At 55.5% G+C, this 17,628-nt stretch overlaps 1 protein-coding gene across 7 annotated transcripts in view; it reads right to left on the bottom strand.

Moving 5' to 3' along the window:
• Window positions 1–16,974, bottom strand: part of PADI2 (peptidyl arginine deiminase 2) — a 52,166-nt gene extending 35,192 nt beyond the window's left edge. For 3 of the 7 annotated variants that reach the window (XR_014078363.1, XM_081575005.1, XM_081575004.1), the window contains exons 1-3: window positions 16,803–16,974; window positions 3,109–3,292; window positions 1,695–1,767 (exon numbers count right to left, since the gene is read on the bottom strand). Coding sequence is in view for 6 of the 7 variants with exons in the window: in XM_081575005.1 (XP_081431131.1) it covers window positions 1,695–1,767; window positions 3,109–3,292; window positions 16,803–16,894 (349 nt within the window). In the remaining variant the exon portion in view is untranslated. Of the gene's footprint in view, window positions 1–1,656; window positions 1,768–3,019; window positions 3,293–16,802 lie in introns of all 7 variants that reach the window. The other 4 variants (XM_081575006.1, XM_081575007.1, XM_081575003.1 and 1 more) reach the window with 4 other exon arrangements.
• Between the last annotated feature and the right edge of the window lie 654 nt (window positions 16,975–17,628).

The following is a 17,628-nucleotide window of genomic DNA, read 5'->3' as shown; positions in this document are numbered from 1 at the left end:
GCACACTGGAGCGGGTTGCCATTTCCTCCTCCAGGAGATCTTCCCAACAACCCAGGGACCGAACCTATGTCTCCTGCATCGGAAGGTGGATTCTCTGCCCCTGAAGGACCAGGGAAGCCACGCCCGCCTCCTCACAGTGTCACCGCGCCGCCCTCCTGGGCCCGCTGTGGTTGGTGGAAGCCTCGTCTGTGGCATCATCAGCCCCCTGGGAACTCCCTCCTCTGCCAGGCTTCGGGCCGCTGCCTTTCCCGCTAGCGTCCTCAGGTGTCCTTGTCTCTGTGGGGCTGGGTTTCCTGGGGACGGTCACCTGAGACGGCCTGGGCCACCGTGTACCCGTGAGGCTCGCACGCGTGCCAGCCCTCAGCTGCAGCTCTGGAAGCTTCGGTTTCGTCTCCCAAGGCCCCTCCCTGCCAAGTAGCCCTGAGGACCGTCCCCCCCGGAGACCAGACACTCACTCCCTCTGTGGAAAGAACGGCAGGTGACCAGCAGTCAAGCCCGTTTGGGAATCAGCTCAGAAGTGGGAGAGCAATGCTATCGAGCCTATTAGGGGCTGAAAGCACAGCGTCGGAGAAGGAAGGGCTGGCTTGGGAACTAGTTGTTTTGGGGGGAGTTCTGAGACCCCCCCTGGAGAGAATATGAGATAATTGAAACGGCTGGGTGTTCCGTAGATCACTTTCTGGTGTTGTGGCCTCAGGCAAACCTTGGTTTTCTCATCTGTAAAATGGGGACTATAATAGTATGTATTCTTAGAATAGATGTGAGAATAGATTGAGCTCATGATAGCTAACCCACCTAGTGCTGGAGCCTGGCACACTGTAGGTGCTCAGTAAACGCCACCTCTGTGCCAAAGTCCTGGACACAGAGCAGGTGTTCAGCAAATAGACATCACTATTATTTTTAAAGCCCTCAGGACATAGCTGACTCTGAGTAACAGGTAGCTTACCTCCCCCTGACCTGTGGCCACTCTGTCAATGTTAAACTGAGGACTCACTGAAATGTCTCCCTGGCTTAAACATTATATGAGCTAAACTGAAAAGACAGGTAAGACCTTCACTGCAGAGGAGCCCAGGGAGTGAAGCCCCAGAACCTCACGTCCGACGTGCCCTGGCATGCATCCGGGGTGGGGTGGGGAGTGCAGTGCAAACGGAAAGAACCCCGAAAGGGGTGAGCCTGAGCTCTGGACCCAACCTACACAGTGCTGCTGTGTGACTTTGAACCAGGTCCCTGGCCTCTCTGGGCCTCAGTGTCCTTGTGAATCAAATGAAGGGCTAGGACGAGGTGGGTTAAGGACCTAGGCTGCATCTTTGCCCCCTGAGGGCTGAGTCTGGGGTAGGCAAGGGTGTAGCTGGGGTTGGGAAGGACAGTGCAGGCTTTGTAGACAGGCCATTCTCCTCTCAACGACAAGCGAGCTTTTCTCCGGGCTGCAGGGCAGAGGCGGGGGAGGAGCAGCCTTGGCTCTTTCTCCCCACCGTCCACAGAGCCTGCGGGGACTCTGACAGCCGGCTGAGTTCCTGGAGGACCAAGGCACGCCTCCCCTCGCAGCATTCCCCAGGCCCGCATTATTAGAGGATGCTCCGAGTGCCAGGCCGGCAGCACTGAGAATAGCCCAAGTGTCTGGGAAGGGCAGCAATGCCAGCCTCTGGGGAACAAAGGCACCCAGGCCGGAGCCACGCAGACTCACCAAGCAGACTCACCGATGGCCGTGAGGAAGAGCCCAGCCTGGTTGATGGGCGTGATCCCCTCCTCCTCATAGTAGCTGACGGTGACCTTGATGGGGGTGGGGGGGCACACGGGGAGGGAGAGAACAGAGGTCACAGGCAGGAAGACCTGCAGGGACCACCCCACAGTCTGTCAAGCCGACAGTCTGTTCTAACCAGCTGAACCCTCTCCTCCAGGAAGCACTCCTAGCTTGGTGGGCTGTTTCTCGCAGAATATCCAACTAGACAGGGGACTCCCCTCTCTCAGAGGGCATCCAGGGTGCCGTCTGCTACTTGCCCCCTGGTACATTCTGCTGCCGGTCCCCACTTCTACCGGGGTGTGTATCTAGCTCCCACTAGGCAGCCGTGGGGCTTAGGCTGTTCTCATTGGACAACGCCCAGCGCCATCACTGACACGGGACACATGTGATGTTCATGTTAATAATTCGAGAGCCCAGGGAAGAAAGGGTCTGGTCTCGGCCCTACCTCTTGGGCGTGGGCGGCCAGCGTCCCATCCAATACACGATGAGACCAAGGACGTCCATGGCTGTCACTTCCAGTGTCTAAGAGTCAGTACTAAGAGTCCCAAGATGCCAACCTGCCATGAATTCATCCTTCTGTGGCTGTAGCCACGAGCTGCGGGTGTTCACCGAGCACTTGAAAAGTGGCTAGTGTGAATTGAGATGGGCTACAGGTGTGAAATGCACAGAAGATTTAGACTCAGTGTGAAAAAAGCCTGTAAGCTACCTTGGTCTTGTTTTTTACATTGATATCATGTGGAAATGGGAGAAGGCAATGGCACCCCACTCCAGTACTCTTGCCTGGAAAATCCCATGGATGGAGGAGCCTGGTGGGCTGCAGTCCATGGGGTCTCGAACAGTCGGACATGACTGAGCGACTTTACTTTCACTTTCATGCATTGGAGAAGGAAATGGCAACCCACTCCAGTGTTCTTGCCTGGAGAGTCCCAGGGACAGGGGAGCCTGGCGGGCTGCCGTCTATGGGGTTGCACAGAGTCGGACATGACTGAAGTGATTTAGCAGCAGCAGCAGCCATGTTGAAATGACAGTATTTGGATATATGGAGTTAAGTAAAAAATATCATCAAAATTAAGTCCATCTGTTTCTTTTTGCTCTTTTATTTTCTTATCAGCATGCCGCCCAGTACAGGGGAACCTTATTAACAGTTCCCTGACCAGGGATCATGCCCATGCCCCCTGCAGAGAACGCGTGGCGTCCTAATCACTGGACCGCCGGGGAGGTCCCTCTTTTTGCTCTTTTAACGTGGTTGTGAGAAAACTGAAACCGACGTGTGTGGCCCACGCTCGGGCTCCCCCTGGCAGCGTGGATCCGGCCTGGCCCCCAGCTCCCGGCCCCAGGCCCATGCAGGAGCGCCTCCCCGTCCATGGTACCTTGTCGGCGCTGGCCTCGGGGCTCGTCTGGCTCACGGTGAGCCGCAGCGTGGTGCTGGGCGACAGGGGCCAGCGCTGCTTGCCGTTGGTGGCCACCTCCTCAGCCTGCCCGTCTCGCACCACCTCTGCCCGCACGCGCTCCGAGTGCTTCAGGCTGAAGGTCTGGGCGCCCGCTGGGGCCGCGCTGTGGGGAGAGAGGAGGCTGTGTCACAGGGACCCCTGAGCAGGCGGGGCGAGGGCCTTCAGGAGGAGACCCTGGAGGGGCAAGGCTGCAGGGCTCCCCCAGGCTGCCGGGTCTCCCAGAGGGTTCAGCTGTACGGTAATCACCCGTTAGTGAAGAGGGCGCTGGCTAAAAATACAGATTCCTTCAGTGTGGGAGGGATAAATTAGGAGGTTGAGATTAACCGATACAGACTACTCTACATAAAAGAGCTAGACAGGGACCTACTGAAGAGCACAGGGAACAATGTCTCTAATAACCTGGAAGGGAAAAGAATCTCGAAAAGGGTCTGTATGTATATGGCTTCCCAGCTGGTGCCAGAGGGAAAGAGTCCACCTTCCAACGCAGGAGACACGGATTCGACCCCCGATCTGGGAAGATCCCACATGCCAAGGAGCAACTAAGGCCGTGCGCCACAACTGCTGAGCCTGGGCTCCAGAACCGGGAGCCAAACTACTGCGCCCTTGTGCCCAGAGCCTGTGCTCCATGACAGGAGACGCCACTGCAGGGAGAAGCCCACGCACCTTAGTGAAGAGGGGCCCCCACTCGCCACAGCTAGAGAAGAGCCCAAGCAGAAACGAAGACTCATCACAGCCAAAAGTAAATAAGCTAAAAGAAACAGATTCCCTGGGCTAATCTAGTACCCACTGATTCAGAATGTTCCAGGTTGGGGCCTGGGGAATCTGCTTTTTTTTTTTAAATTAGTAGGCTTTGTTGTTAAAGCTGTATTAGGTTTATAGAACAGTTGATCAGATAGTATAGAGAGTTCCCATATACCCCTTCTCCTCTATGCAGTCTCCCATATTATGAATATCTTACATTCGTGTGATACGTGTTATAATTAATGAAGCAATATTGATGTACTATTATTAACTAGAGTCCATAGTTCCCTCTGTAGTCTTACGAGTTTTATCAAATGCAGTGTCAAGAATACACGCTTACAGTATCAGACAAAATAGCTTCACCGCCTTAAAAATTCCCTGTGCTCCACCCAGCCACCCCTCCTGGGGACCTGAATTCTTAACAAGATTCCTTGCATTTCTGGTGGGCAACCAGTTTGGAAGCCACCTGCTACTGTAAGTGTGGAGGTCTGAGGCTCAGAGAGAAGACTGAGTTTGCTCCAAAGACAGTGCTGGGCCTAGAACTCTGTCTCCCAAGTCCTGTTCAGCGTCGGAGCTGAAGACCAGGGCCGCTCGGCTGCCAGCGAGGAGGCGAGCATCCAGGTGCTGGGTTTGCGCACAGACGGAGCCGTGAGCGAGGAGCGTGAAGAGCAGGGGTGGGCCGGCTCCTCACAAAGACGCCTCCTTTCCGCCACAGCTTTCACGGCTTGGAATTCTCGAGAGTCATTCTCCGGGGTTCTGGAGGAGTTTTCTATTGAATGGGAAATAGTCTTGGAATTCTTGAAAAGCCATCAAGATTTCAGGGCAAGAAAGTAACTGGTTTGAGCTGGTTGCCGTGGACTAGACGTCTTCCCAAATTCAGACACTAAGCCCTGAGCCCCAGTGTGATTGTCGTTGAACATTAGAGGAAGTCACGAGAGTAAGGACTAAGCGATAGGGTTTGTCTCCTCGTAAGAAGAGGCAGAGAGAGTGTGGTCTCCCACCGCGGGCACCGAGGCGGGGCCGTATGAGCCCACAGCCGGAGGCCCTGGCTGCGGACCAGGGTGACAGCCTTCACCAGGGCCTGACCAGCCTGGTGCTCTGATCTCCGACTCCAGCCTACAGACCTGGGAGAGACAAGCGTTTGTTTTTAAGCCACTGAGCCCATGGTATTTTGTTTCAGCAGCTCAAGCAGATTAAGACTACGACTCACAGGGCGATAACAGGAGGGACCGGGAGACAGAGGAGGGAGGCGCCCGGGGCTGACAGTTCGCTGAGTCTCCAGGCCGCAGTCTGAAGGTTCCCAAAAGCTCAAGAGGGCTCAGGGGGCTTTAAGCGGATTCTCGTGGGTTTAGGACTAAGATAGAGGTACAAGTGTGGCTTCAGAGGCACGGCCGCTGTCTCGGAGATCTGGTGCTCTTGGGCTCCCAAAGAGTTCTCCACTACGACCGGGCATCAGAATCATCAGTGGGTACTGTTTAAACCTTCACTGTTTTTTTAAGGCTACAGATTTGTGGGTGCCATTCTCAGAGAGTCCAGCTGGCATGATGGAAGTGCGCCTGGCCAGGGATGAATGAAAGCTTCAGAACGGCAGTCCTCAGAGTTTAGGAGCAGAGGCAGCAGCAGAACCAATACCTGGAGGACTTCTCAAAGCATGGATTGTCTGGCCCCTTCTCAGCATCTCAGATGCTGATTTTCAAAGAGGCAGAGGAACCAGAGATCAAATTGCCAACATTCACTGGATCATGGAGAAAGAAAGGAATTTCTAGAAAAACATCTACATCTGCCTCACTGACTACATGAAAGCCTTTAACTGCATGGATCACAATAAACTGTGGAAAATTCTTAAAGACATGGGAATAACAGCACATCCTATCTGTCTCCTGAGAAACCTGTATATGGGTCAAGAAGCAACAGTTAGAACTGGACATGGAACTGACTGGTTCAAAATTGGGAAAGAAGGCTGTATACTGTCACGCTGCATATTTAACTTATATGCAGAGTACATCATGCAAAATGCCGGACTTGATGAAGCACAAGCTGGCATCAAGATTACAGAGAGAAATATCAACAAACTCAGATATGCAGATGATACCACTCTACCTGCAAAAAGTGAAGAGGAACTAAAGAGCCTTTGATGAGGGTGAAAGAGGAGAGTGAAAAGGCTGGCTTAAAACTCAACATTCATAAAACGAAGATCATGGCATTCTGTTCCATCACTTCATGGCAAATATAAGAAAAAGTGGGTGACGTGACAGATTTTATTTTCTTGGGCTCCAAAATGATTGTGGACAGTGACTGCAGCCATGAAATTCAAAGATGCTTGCTTCTGGGAAGGAAAGCTATGATGAACCTAGACAATGTATTAAAAAGCAGAGATATCACTTTGCTGACAAAGGTCTGTCTAGTCAAAGCTATGGTTTTTCCAGTAATCATGTATGGATGTGAGAGCTGGACCATGAAGAAGGCTGAGGGCTGAAGGATTGATGCTTCCGAACCGTGGTGCTAGAGAAGACTCTTGAGAGTTCCTTGGGCAGCAAGGAGATCAAACCAGTCCATCCTAAAGGAAATCAACCCCGAATATTCATTGGAAGGACTGATGTGAAGCTGAGGTTCCAGTACTTTGGCCATCTGATGCGAAGACCTGACTAATTGCAAAATACTCTGATGCTGGGAAAGATTGAAGGTAAAAGGAGAAGGAGACGACAGAGGATGAGATGGTTAGATAGTAGGACTGAGTCAATGGAATTTGAGCAAATTCTGGGAGATGGTGGAGGACAGAGAAGCCTGGCACACTGCAGTCCAGGAGATCGCAGGGACTCGGACACAACTTAGTAGCTGGACAAGGCCCGAAGCGGGGCTGAGAATCTGCGCTTCTATCCTGTTTCCAGGAACTGTTGGGACTGCTGGTCCACGGACCACAGTTTGAGAACCACCAGAGCATGTACTCTGGCACTTAGAGTCCTGGGACAGGATGGCCGAGGCCCTGAGTGCGAGTTTGTAGAGACCCCCAGGCAGGGTCTCTCTGATCCAGGCCACAGACGGTAAGAGTTACTGGCAAAGACTACTGGGTTCCCGGGCCCCGGCAGGAGAGAGTAGGCCAGGGTTGGGCAGCCCCATGCCCCGGGCTGGAAAAGGAGATTGTAAGAAAAAGTTTCAGAATCACCGTTTCTTGCCTGTCTTCTTGCAAACCACTCAGCCCATCATGGCGACACTTGGCTGTGGTCTGCTGTGGCACAGAGTCTGGGCAGAAGGCAGAAACCCTGGCTTGGGGGGTATGTGCCAAAAATCTGGCTTCAACCCGTTTTGCCACTGATGTGCTGAGGGGGACTTGAGTGTGTCCCTTGCACCTTTTGAGTGTCCACTTGTCAACCCATAAGATGAAGGATGACCACCCACCCCTCCTGTCCCACAGGCCTTGTCTTTCATTCCTCAGGGCGGGGTGTTCTCTGTTGCCATGGGATGTCTGTCCTCCTCTGGATTGTAAGACCCCGAGGGCAAGGCCTGGTCTCCTCCAGAGCCTAGCACAGGGCTGAGCACATCACACCCACTCAGCAGAGGGCATGGACCTGAGCAGGATGGACTTCCCTGATCACTCAGATGGTAAAGAATCCACCTGCAATGTAGGAGACCTGGGTTCGATCCCTGGGTCAGGAAGATCCCCTGGAGAAGGAAATGGCAACCCACTCCAGTATCCTTGCCTGGAAAATTCCACGGACAGAGGAGCCTGGTGGGCTACAGTCCACGGGGTCACAAAGAGTTGGATGTGACTGAGTGACTAACATTTTCACACTTTCTGAGCAGGACAGAAGTGAACCTTTTAGACATGCCAGGCAGGAAATCCCAAAAGGAGGTGCGGGTACCCTTGAGATACTTTTAGGTGGCACACGGATGCATAATTTAAAAGAAGATAGGTATTTATTAAACATGTTATCTTTTATGGCAACTGATAAAGGCTTGGCATTTATGGTAACGATATAAGATCTCCACTTAAAGTTATAAGCAAAATAAGAGATGGTTTAAAGAAAAATTTTAAGTCAATGATGCTAGAGTTAGAATATGCTTTTGGTAAAAATCATGGGAGTTTGGGTAGCTGTGCGCTCAGGTCCAGGAAACATTACTCTAGTGTAAGCCTTGGGCTTGGCCATAAGCCTGCTGCGCGGCCTTGGGTGAAGCGCTTGTCCTCCATGTCTCACCAAGTGTAAAGCGAAAGGATGGGACCAGGACCAGGGTGGCTGGAGCCCGGGGAGCGCAGAGGGCAGGTCTGGACCAAGGGGTGGTGAAGGAGGTGCTGACCAGCTGGGCTCTCTCTGCTAGATGCCCACCCCCTTTCACCAGAGCCACGATTATTTCATCTTGTTTTATATGTTGGGTTTCTGTAAAACAATTGCTTTGTAAGCGCACAGGGCAGGGCGATCCTTTCGGGCCCAGCTCTGACCATGGTCACTCTAAGTGATGCTCCCCACCCCCTCCCTCCGTCCCTCTGAGCCAGCGAGAAACTGGAGGAGGCCCCAAGGCTTGGGGGTTAATAGCCCACCCACACTGGAGCTCTGGAGCCCCACACCCTCCCGTCCCAGCCCTGCTCTGAGCTGAGCAAACAGCTATTCTTGGAGAGGCCCTGGCAGAAGCAACAAAGGCACCCATTGTCCCCTGGGGAGCCTGCTGGCTGCTTCCCTCCCCAGGAAGAACCTCTCAGAATCCCCTGCAGAAACCCAAGAGCCAGGGGCTGTGGGCAACTCCCTTCTCCCTGGAGGCTGCAGGGAGGGGCTCAGGAGGTTATGGAGGGGACAGAGCAAGGATCGCGGTGGCCCTGACCTCCGGCTTACAGGAAAGAGGCTAAAGATACACGGACAGAAGAACAGGCGGGGGCCGCTTCTGCACTGCCCATCATATCCCAGCACCCAGGACACGGCCATGCTCAATATATGTATTTCAGGAATCAATGAATGAAGGGACCCACCCTTCTTGGTTTTCCAAACTGTATTATCAGAGCGATTTAAAAAAAAGGAAAGAAATCAGGTTACTTGCCCGCTGGAAAATACTCAGTGGCTCTTTAGTGACCACCAAACAGTAAAATTCAAATGCAATACTCACTCAGTGGTACTCCACCACCGCATCTCAAACCGACTCCCCACCTCACTGCCTGCAATGCCCCCACCCTGCCAACTCCCGGCACGGTCTCATCTCACCACGCGCTTTGTATGTGCTGGTCCTTCTACCTGTAATCCTTTCCCCCCGACTTCTCTGCCTGGCAACTCATCCTTCCCGGATGACTCAACTCAATTGATTTGGCTCCATCCATGTTTATTTTCCCTGGTGGCAGCTCATCTTGTTGGAGGCAGAGTGTATTTTCTTTCACTTTCAGCACCTGGCTTAGCACAGGTACACAGTATGTGAATGTTCGCCCCAGGAAGGGCTGGAAGAGGGGACTTGCTTATGTGGTCATTCACGCAACAATATTTATTGAGGACTTTTTATGTGTCAGGCGTGTGCTAGGCCCTGGGATAGAGCAAAATAGAAAATATGCTTCTGGGGCCATGGTGCAAACACTCTAGTGGAAGAGAAAGACTCTTGATGGATTGCACAGTTACGATGACAGCTGTGAAAACTGCTCTAAAGGAGAAGCATGGGGTTCCATGAGGTCCTGGTCTGGAGGTCGAGAGAGGATTCCTGGAAGACGCGGCATTTGAGTTGAAGTTTACATTTTACACTCTAAATTACAGCTTAGAGTTAGTTAGATCAGTGGTTCTCAAATTTGAGTTGCACTGGCCACACCCGAAAGGCCTGTTAAAATACAGATTGTCAGGCTGCCCCCAGAATTTCTGATTCAGCAGGTTGGGGAAGGTGCCTAGGAACCTGCATTTCTTCCCCCCAACTTTATTGGAGAACTGACAAATAGAATTGCATATATTTAAAGTGTATAAAAGGAAGATGTGATACACATACATTGTGCGAGGCAACTGCATTGCTAACAAGCTCCCAGGTGAAGCTGCTGGTCCAGGGACCAGCGTGAGAACCGCTGAATTCGCCCAAAGTGAGGAGAGGAAGAGGAGCAGAGATTTCCATGCAGCAAGGACAGCATGGGTGCTGGCCTGAGGTGGACGTGAGCCCAGCATGTGCGAGAGACTGGAAAGAGGTTAACATGGCTGGAGTCTGCGAGCAAGACAGAGGGAGAGCAGTGGGGAGAGGACCCAGGCCACGGTGAGGGGCTGGCCGCTCCCCTGCAGGCCCCGAGGCTGCTGTGCAGGGGGAATGAGAGCGGTTTGCCTTGCAGACAGGTCCTCCAGGGTGCAGGGTGGGAGACAGTCAGGAGAGCGGTGCTGGTGGGGGAACCAGTGGGAAGGTGGCCGCCTCTGTCCAAGGGAGCGGTGGTGGTGGGGTGGGGCGGGGTGTTGGCCGGGGAATAGAGGGAGCGGCCAGTCAGCTGGCTTCAAACAAAGGAACTCTGAGCAAGACTGGAAAGCAGTGTCGGATGCAGAAGAGGGGGGTTCACTGTGCCTGGCCCAAGGGGATTCTGGGTGCTGCAACCTAACATCTGCTCAGCCCCACAAATGCTGTGTGACCTCTAGCGAGCCATCAGCCTCTCTGGTCCTCCCTTGGTCAGTGGGGAGGGCCAGCTTGGCCTCGCAGGGCTGGGACGCTCCCTCAGCCCCAGACTCGAGGGCAGGACGTGCCTGCGGCTCGCTGGCGTCTGGCTCTCCAGCTTGTCCACCTGCCCTGGGCCTCGTTAACACCAGCGGGGCTTACTCCGCTGTGAGCCTAGCTCCTGGCAGCCTGGGTGTGACATCCTGCCCCCAGGTCTTTGCAGGAATCTGAGGGGATTTGTGGGTGCCAGCCTGGCGTGCAGCCCCACAGCGGGCACCCTCCTGGAGCCTCCTGGTGTGGAGGCAGCCGGAGCCCTGGAGCAGGCAGCTGGTCTGGACAGGGGTCCGTGAGGACAGACCGTAACTTTTGCTTTTAGCCAGGCCTCTTCTGTGCCTGGCAGGCCCAGCGGCCTCTCTCACTAGGCACTGGTGCCTCCAGTTGCCCAGGGGCCCTCTCCTCAGGGAAGAAACCATCTCATCTATGGTCACTCCCTCCTCAGACACCTGCAACGACTCCCTGCAGAACACAGTTTAATGCCTGACCCTAGCGTTCAAAGCCCAGGTGTAAACAAATCCCCTCTCTAGTCTGACACTCCAGGCTACAGAAGCTATGCCCTTTCTGCCCCCCAGAGTCCCTACTTTCCTGCCAGGTACCTCTGCTCCTGCGTGGCCTGTCTGGGTATGAATCCCTGTCCATCCTCCGGCTGGGTTGCCACCCCCTCCAGGAAGTCTTCCCCGATTCTATCAGTCAGGACCCACCTCTCCCTCCCTTTGCTGGTGCTTCAAACAATACTTAACACGTCTTCAACATTTCTCTCCTATGAACACGTAAACTTTTTGAGGCCACAGTTTATTATTATCAGTCTTAATAATATTATAATAAACCCAATGGGCTTCCCAGGTGGCAATAGTGGTAAAGAACCCGCCTGCCAATGCAGGAGACACGGGAGATACAGGTTCAATCCCTGGGTCAGGAAGATCCCCTGGAGGAGGACACAGCAACCCACTCCAGCGTTCTCGTCTGGAGAATCCCATGGACAGAGGAGCCTGGTGGGCTACAGTCCATGGAGTCACAAAGAGTCGGACACGACTGAAGAGACTTAGCATGCACAAAACCCAATGCTAATTCACTGACTGATTATGTGCCAGATACTGTTTCAGGTCCTAAGCCCGTGTAATCTCAGTCTATCCTTTTCATAACCCACGAGGCCCGTGCTAACGTCATCCCATTTTACAGATGAGCGTCCTGAGGCCCACAGGGGGCAAGCGTTCGCTCTGAGTCTCAGGGGCAGACTGAGACAGGCAGGGCGCGGGATAAACTCAAGCTCTCTGAGCCCCAGGCCCGGCCGCTCCTGTCCTGAGAGAGGGTCTAGAGGTCCCAGTCCTCCCCCAAAATCCTCTGGGTAGGGACACCCGGTGGGGGAGGGGGAGTGCCAGGCCTGGGTCAGGAAAGGATCAAACGAGAGGCCCCCCGCTTATTCTGCAGGTGGGCATCAGTCCGCAGAGGGGACACCAAAGGCTGGCATCCTACCCTAGGTCCTCGGATAAGTGACCAAAACAAGCCGTCAGTGTCCTGGGCAGGACAGAGCTGCCGCCAAAATCTGGCCTCCCCCGAAGCTGAACCACGTGCCTGTCCAGCTGGGGGTGGGCGTTGGGGTGAGCCCTTGCCACTGTGCTCCCACCCGACTCAGGCCCTGTGGGTAGGGACAAAAGATCTGGGGGACCCCAGCTGCGCAGGGGGCGGTGGGCTCGACCGCAGGGAGCTGCCGCTCCCCAGGAACTAGCCTGGCACCAGACCTTTCCTTGTTTTTAGGAGTTGAGGGCCCCGGGTGTTGTTCTAATTTATGGGGCCACCTGGCCTGGCCCGAATTCCACCTCTGTCATTCTCTCAGGAGCAACGCTGCTCTGGCCAAGCTCGGTCACACGCCCTTGGCCTTCCACCACTCTGTCCAGCGGTGCCCATCCCTTGAGGCTGGTGGTGGAGTCTAGTGACAGACCAGTGTATATGGCAAGTCAGAGGGCAAGTCAGGCAGAGTGCAACTACCCTGTCAACTTATTCCAAGGCTGCACGTTCTCCAGGCCCTCCAGGCTCCCAGAGGATCTGGCAGAGGTGAGCAGGGAGGATGAAATCGACATGGGGGTGCCGCTCACTCAGCGCTTTCTCTCTAACAACAAGTCAGAACCAGATGTGGACCCAGGCCAGCCCACCAAAGCAGCAGCTGCGGGCTGAAGGGACCGTCGGGGGAGACTGCGCGATGAGGCACACGCACCAGACCTCAGATCAGGCACTGCGTGGGGGCGGGGAGGGGAGAGGAAACAGCAAGTATCTTTAACAAGGATCCCGAAGTGAATCTCGACAAAAACATGTCCTACTTCCTTCTTTCTGTGCATCTGTTTTTAGCTTGCTGCAGGCCAGACCTCAGAATGTCGCTGGGTCAGGTCATCATCCCCAAAGGACTGGTTTTGCTGGGAGAGGCTGGGTGACCCTCAGGGCCAGCGAGGAAGGGGCAGGCGAGGCCCCTGCCCTGTGTCTGGAGGTGAAGGAGGTCTGTGCGCATCCAGGAAAGGGGACCCAGAGCCCTTGGGAAGGCGGGTGGGTGTTGAGGTCTGTTCACTCATCTTTGTGATTCAGGACTGAGGGGTCAAGACACCACTCCCTCACTGACAGGGCCCAAAGCCCACCGCCTTGTCCCTCGGTGTCTCCTTGGAGACTGGAGACCCGGGGGGCATCACGTGGGGTTTCAGTCAGGACATGTGTCTGGGTGGGGAAGGGCTCAGTGGGAAGCGGAAGGTCAGTTTGGGGTGGGTGAAGTCTCCGGGGGCAGTGTCTCAGGGCCCTGGTGGGGGTGGGAGGGACACAGGCTAAGACGGTCATCTAATTCAATCTGAACTAGAGGTTAGAGGGGCTTCCCCAGCGGCTCAGTGATTAAAGAATCTGCCTGCAGTTCAGGAGACCCAAGAGATGTGAGTTCAATCCCTGGGTTGAGAAAATCCCCTGGAGAAGGGAATGGCTACCCACTCTGGTATTCTTGCCTGGAGAATTCCATGGACAGAGGAGCCCGGCGGGCTACAGTCCACGGGGTCACAAACAGGCAGACACAATTGAAGTGGCTGAGGGCACAGAGGTTAGAGAGGAGATTAAGAGCATGCGTTCTGAGCCAGACAGGACTAGACCTGAGTCCTGTGTGACATCAGGCAAATGGCTTCACCTCTCTGAGCCTCACTTTCCTCATCTACAAAATGAGATGATCCAGGCACAATCTCCAAGGTCTGTGGGAGGAAAAGAGGAGATAATGCATTTGGTCTGTTGTTGTTTAGTCACTAAGTCATGTCCGACTCTTTGGACTGCAGGACACCAGACTCCTCTGTCCTGCACTATCTCCCACGGTTTGCTCAAATTCATGTCCCTTGAGTTGGTGATGCTATCTAACCATCTTATCCTCCGCCATGTTGACAGATGTTCTTATCACTACAGCTATCAGGAATGACAATAGCTCAGTCTCCTTAGTATCAGAAGGGGCTTCCTACCACTGGACCAGTGGTTCTTAGCTGGAGGTGACTTGGCCCACCAGGGACAGCTGGGTTATCTGGAGACATTTCTAGGTGTCACAACTGGGGGTTGCTACTGGCATCCATGGGCTTCCCAGGTGGCACTAGTGGTAAAGAACCCCCCTGCCAATGTAGGAGACATAGGAGACGCGAGTTTGATCCCTGGTTGAGAAGATCCCCTGCAGGAGGGCACGGCAACCCACTCCAGTATTCTTGCCTCGAGAATCCAATGGACAGAGGAGCCTGGGGGGCTATGGTCCATGGGGTCCCAAAAGATTGGACACGCCTGAGCGACTAAGCATGCGCTGGCATCTAGGGGTGAGAAGCCAGGGATGCTACTGAACATTGTACGATGCCCAGGACACCCCCCGTGACAATGAACCGTCCTGGCCCAAATGCGGTGGTGCCGAGGCTGAGACGCGTCGCTCTGGACCTGCGCTGTGCAGGACACACAGCGGTCTCAGCCACCCGTGTCTATCAGTGCCTGAAGCGCGGTTAGTCCGCACAGAGGCGTGCTGGACAATACAAAACCCAAACTGAGTTTCCAACACTCAGCATGAAAAAGAGGATGTCAGACTAGCTCATGAACAATTTTTATATTGATTAAATATTGAAATGCTACTATTTGGGATATATTAGGTTAAAGTATATTTATTATTATTATGGGCCTCCCAGCTGGCACTAGTGGTACAGAACCCACCTGCCAGTGCAGGAGACGTAAGACACACGGGATCTTCCCTGGGTCGGGAAGACCCCCTGGAGGAGGGCATGGCAGCCCACTCCAGTTACTCTTGCCTGGAGAATCCCCATGGACAGAGGAGCCTGGCGGGCTACAGCCCATGGGGTCCCAAAGAGTTGGACACGATTGAAGTGACTTAACACGCACACATATATTATTATAATTAATTTTACCTGCTTACTTTAACCTTAAAAATACGGTTACTAGAACATTAAAGATCACACACGTGGCTCTATTTGTGGCTTGCATTCTATTTCCACTGGACAGCAGTGGTCTGGAGTGTACTACTTCTCTGCGGGGGGTGTGAGAGGGTCTTAGGTCAAATGCAAGTAGGAGGTGAGGGTTGCAGGGGCTGTGACTGGCTTCTTGAGAAAGGACAGAGGGGACTGTCGCACCTCTGTGCCCTGCTAGAGGGGGGATGAGTCCACCCTTCCCCCGCTCTCTGCCAGGACAGAGGGTGGGCCTGAGCCTGAACCCCTTCTTGACTCCCCACCCCCCAACCGAGGCATCATGCCAGCCTTTCAGGCTGCACTAAAAGTGCCCCAGTGGACAAACAGACGGGTATGGTGACAGCTGAGGCTTAGAGGCCTGAGCGTCCTGGCTCCCACCCCACTTGCTGGCAGTTCCCAGTTAGGCCTGGAGGTGGGGAAGGGAGGGGAGCACCCCCAGGGCCACGGAGGCCTGGACCACACTGCACTTCTGAGCTGTGACCCTGAGGTTTACACATGGACAACTGAAGGCAGGGGCCGGCGGGTGGACAGGGCCCCTGGTCTGCATGGTGACCGGCTCTTTGCCCTCAGGGTAGGCCAGTGCCTGCTGAGGAGGAAGGGGGCAGGGGACTGGCCTGGCAGGGCTGCCAGGGCCACTGGAGGTGACAGAGGGAATGGGCTGGGAGGGTGTAGGGGAGGGTGTACGGGGTGTCGGAGGGGCTGGGAGAGGCAGGGTGCCCGATGACAGAATGATTTGGGAGCAGTAAGCCATTCAAGGCACGGAGAGGTTCGGGGGATTTCCTCACAGGTATCAGCATGGGATCCCCACCCCGAGTCCTCCATGCTCCCTCCTCTCAGCACCGATCCCTCCTGTGCCAGCAACGGGGAACATTTCAAGGGCTTGGAGCTGACGGCTGCAGGGTCCCACCTGGGACTCTCCACCACTTCGTTCCCACCAGTCTGGGACTTGGCCTTTTCCTGGGCGGGGGCGGGAGCGATGGGGCCCTTACTTCAATTCCCCCATCCCGCGTCCTGCTGTCTCAGAAATCCTGCACCCCACCAAAGTTTGAGGACAGGAGGACAGGGCCAGTGGGCACAGGGTCCTGAATCAGCAGAGCCCGTCTGACAAAGACCCCCATGTCCATACCCTCCGTCTGGCGGAACAAGGTCCCTCTCTGACCCCAGGGTGAAGTCAGGGGAAGGCATTTGGGGACAGGACGCTCCTGGCCAGTGCTTGGGGACAGGCCACCACCCGGAGCCCCCACAGGGCGAAATTGGAGCCTAGGCAACCCCTCGGCCAGATTCTCTCTGGCCCTGCCCCAGGCCGATCCAGGAGGAAGTTCAGCTGGCTAGGAGTCCGGGGAGGGTCTGGGCTGCGGTGGGAGGTGAGCCTGGAGGGTCTGGGGGCTTCCGGGAGCTGCTGAGGGCAGAGCGGGGAGGGGAAAGAGAAGAGGCTGGGGTGGCCGAGGGGTGCCCGGGTCTTCCCGGGGAAAGGGCTGGAGAGGGTCGGGGGCGGGAAGGCTGGGGTGAAGCGGCGGGGAGGGGGCGGTCTGGGGAAGGGGTAGTGGGGGTGCGCATGCTGTGCTGCGTATCTGGGGGTCTCTGGATGTGGGGGAGTCTGACACAGGTTTGGGGGCTGGTTCTCAGGATTTCTGGGCTCGGGGGCCTCGGACGAGGGGCGACTCGGGCTGGAGGCAGCCTGGTCGTGTCCCCGAGCCGGCGAGGGTCTCGGGGTTCCTGGGCCCAGATTTCGGGCCCAGCCTGCAGGCGGAGGGGCGTGGCGGCCCGGCTCACCTGTACACGTCGGTCCAGAGGTGCGTGCCCAGCACGTACACCGCCTCGACGCGGCTGCCGTACTGCAGCCGCACCGTCCGCTCGCGCAGCATCCTCGCGCAGCACCGGCCCCGCGCGCGTCCCCGCCCGGCCGCTCCGCGCAGCACCGGCCTCAGGTCAGCCCCTCGCAGCCGCCCGCCGGCGGCCCGCGCCCGCCTTTATCGGCCCGCCGGTGGGCGGGGCAGCCCGCGGCCTCCTAGCGCAGTGGGCCACGGGCCCGTCCGTCAAGCGTGGCCACGCCCCCGCGTGGTCTGGGTGACGTCAGCAGCTGAGCTGCTCATTCTTGCCTTCAACAGAGTAGCTGCCCGCCGCCAGGGCTCAGGGCCAGCCGCCCCTCGGGGCACCCCGCGGGGCAGATAATGCAAACGCCATAGGGGCGGGGACAGAGCGAGTGGATGCGCTGACCCAGCCAGGGCTGGGGAGTGAGCCTTCTTAAAGGAGGGGTTAGCATTTCTCTAATAACGAGCGATGCTGAACATCTTTCCTTGTGTTTCTTAGCCATCTGTGTGTCTTCTCTGGAGAAACGTCTGTTTCGGTCCTTCTGCCGAAACCAGGGCAAGTCTGCTGTACGAAGCAGGGCACCAAAGCCGGTGCTCCGTGACGACCTGGAGGGACAGGGTGGGGAGGGACGCTGGAGCGGGGTTCAGGGTGGAGGGGACACGTGTACCTACGGCCGATTCATACTGATGTATGGCAAAAACCATCACAGTATTGTAAAGTAATCATCCTCCAATTAAAATAAATAAATAAATTTTTTTAAAAAGAGGGGTGTGCAGAATGAGGGGAA

This window comes from Giraffa tippelskirchi, chromosome 3, assembly GCF_054371585.1.
Source record: "Giraffa tippelskirchi isolate mGirTip1 chromosome 3, T2T-mGirTip1v1.2.pri, whole genome shotgun sequence".
Lineage (NCBI taxonomy): Eukaryota > Metazoa > Chordata > Mammalia > Artiodactyla > Giraffidae > Giraffa > Giraffa tippelskirchi.
Note: the sequence above shows the minus strand (reverse complement) of the source record. Positions and strands in the feature narration are given on the sequence as shown.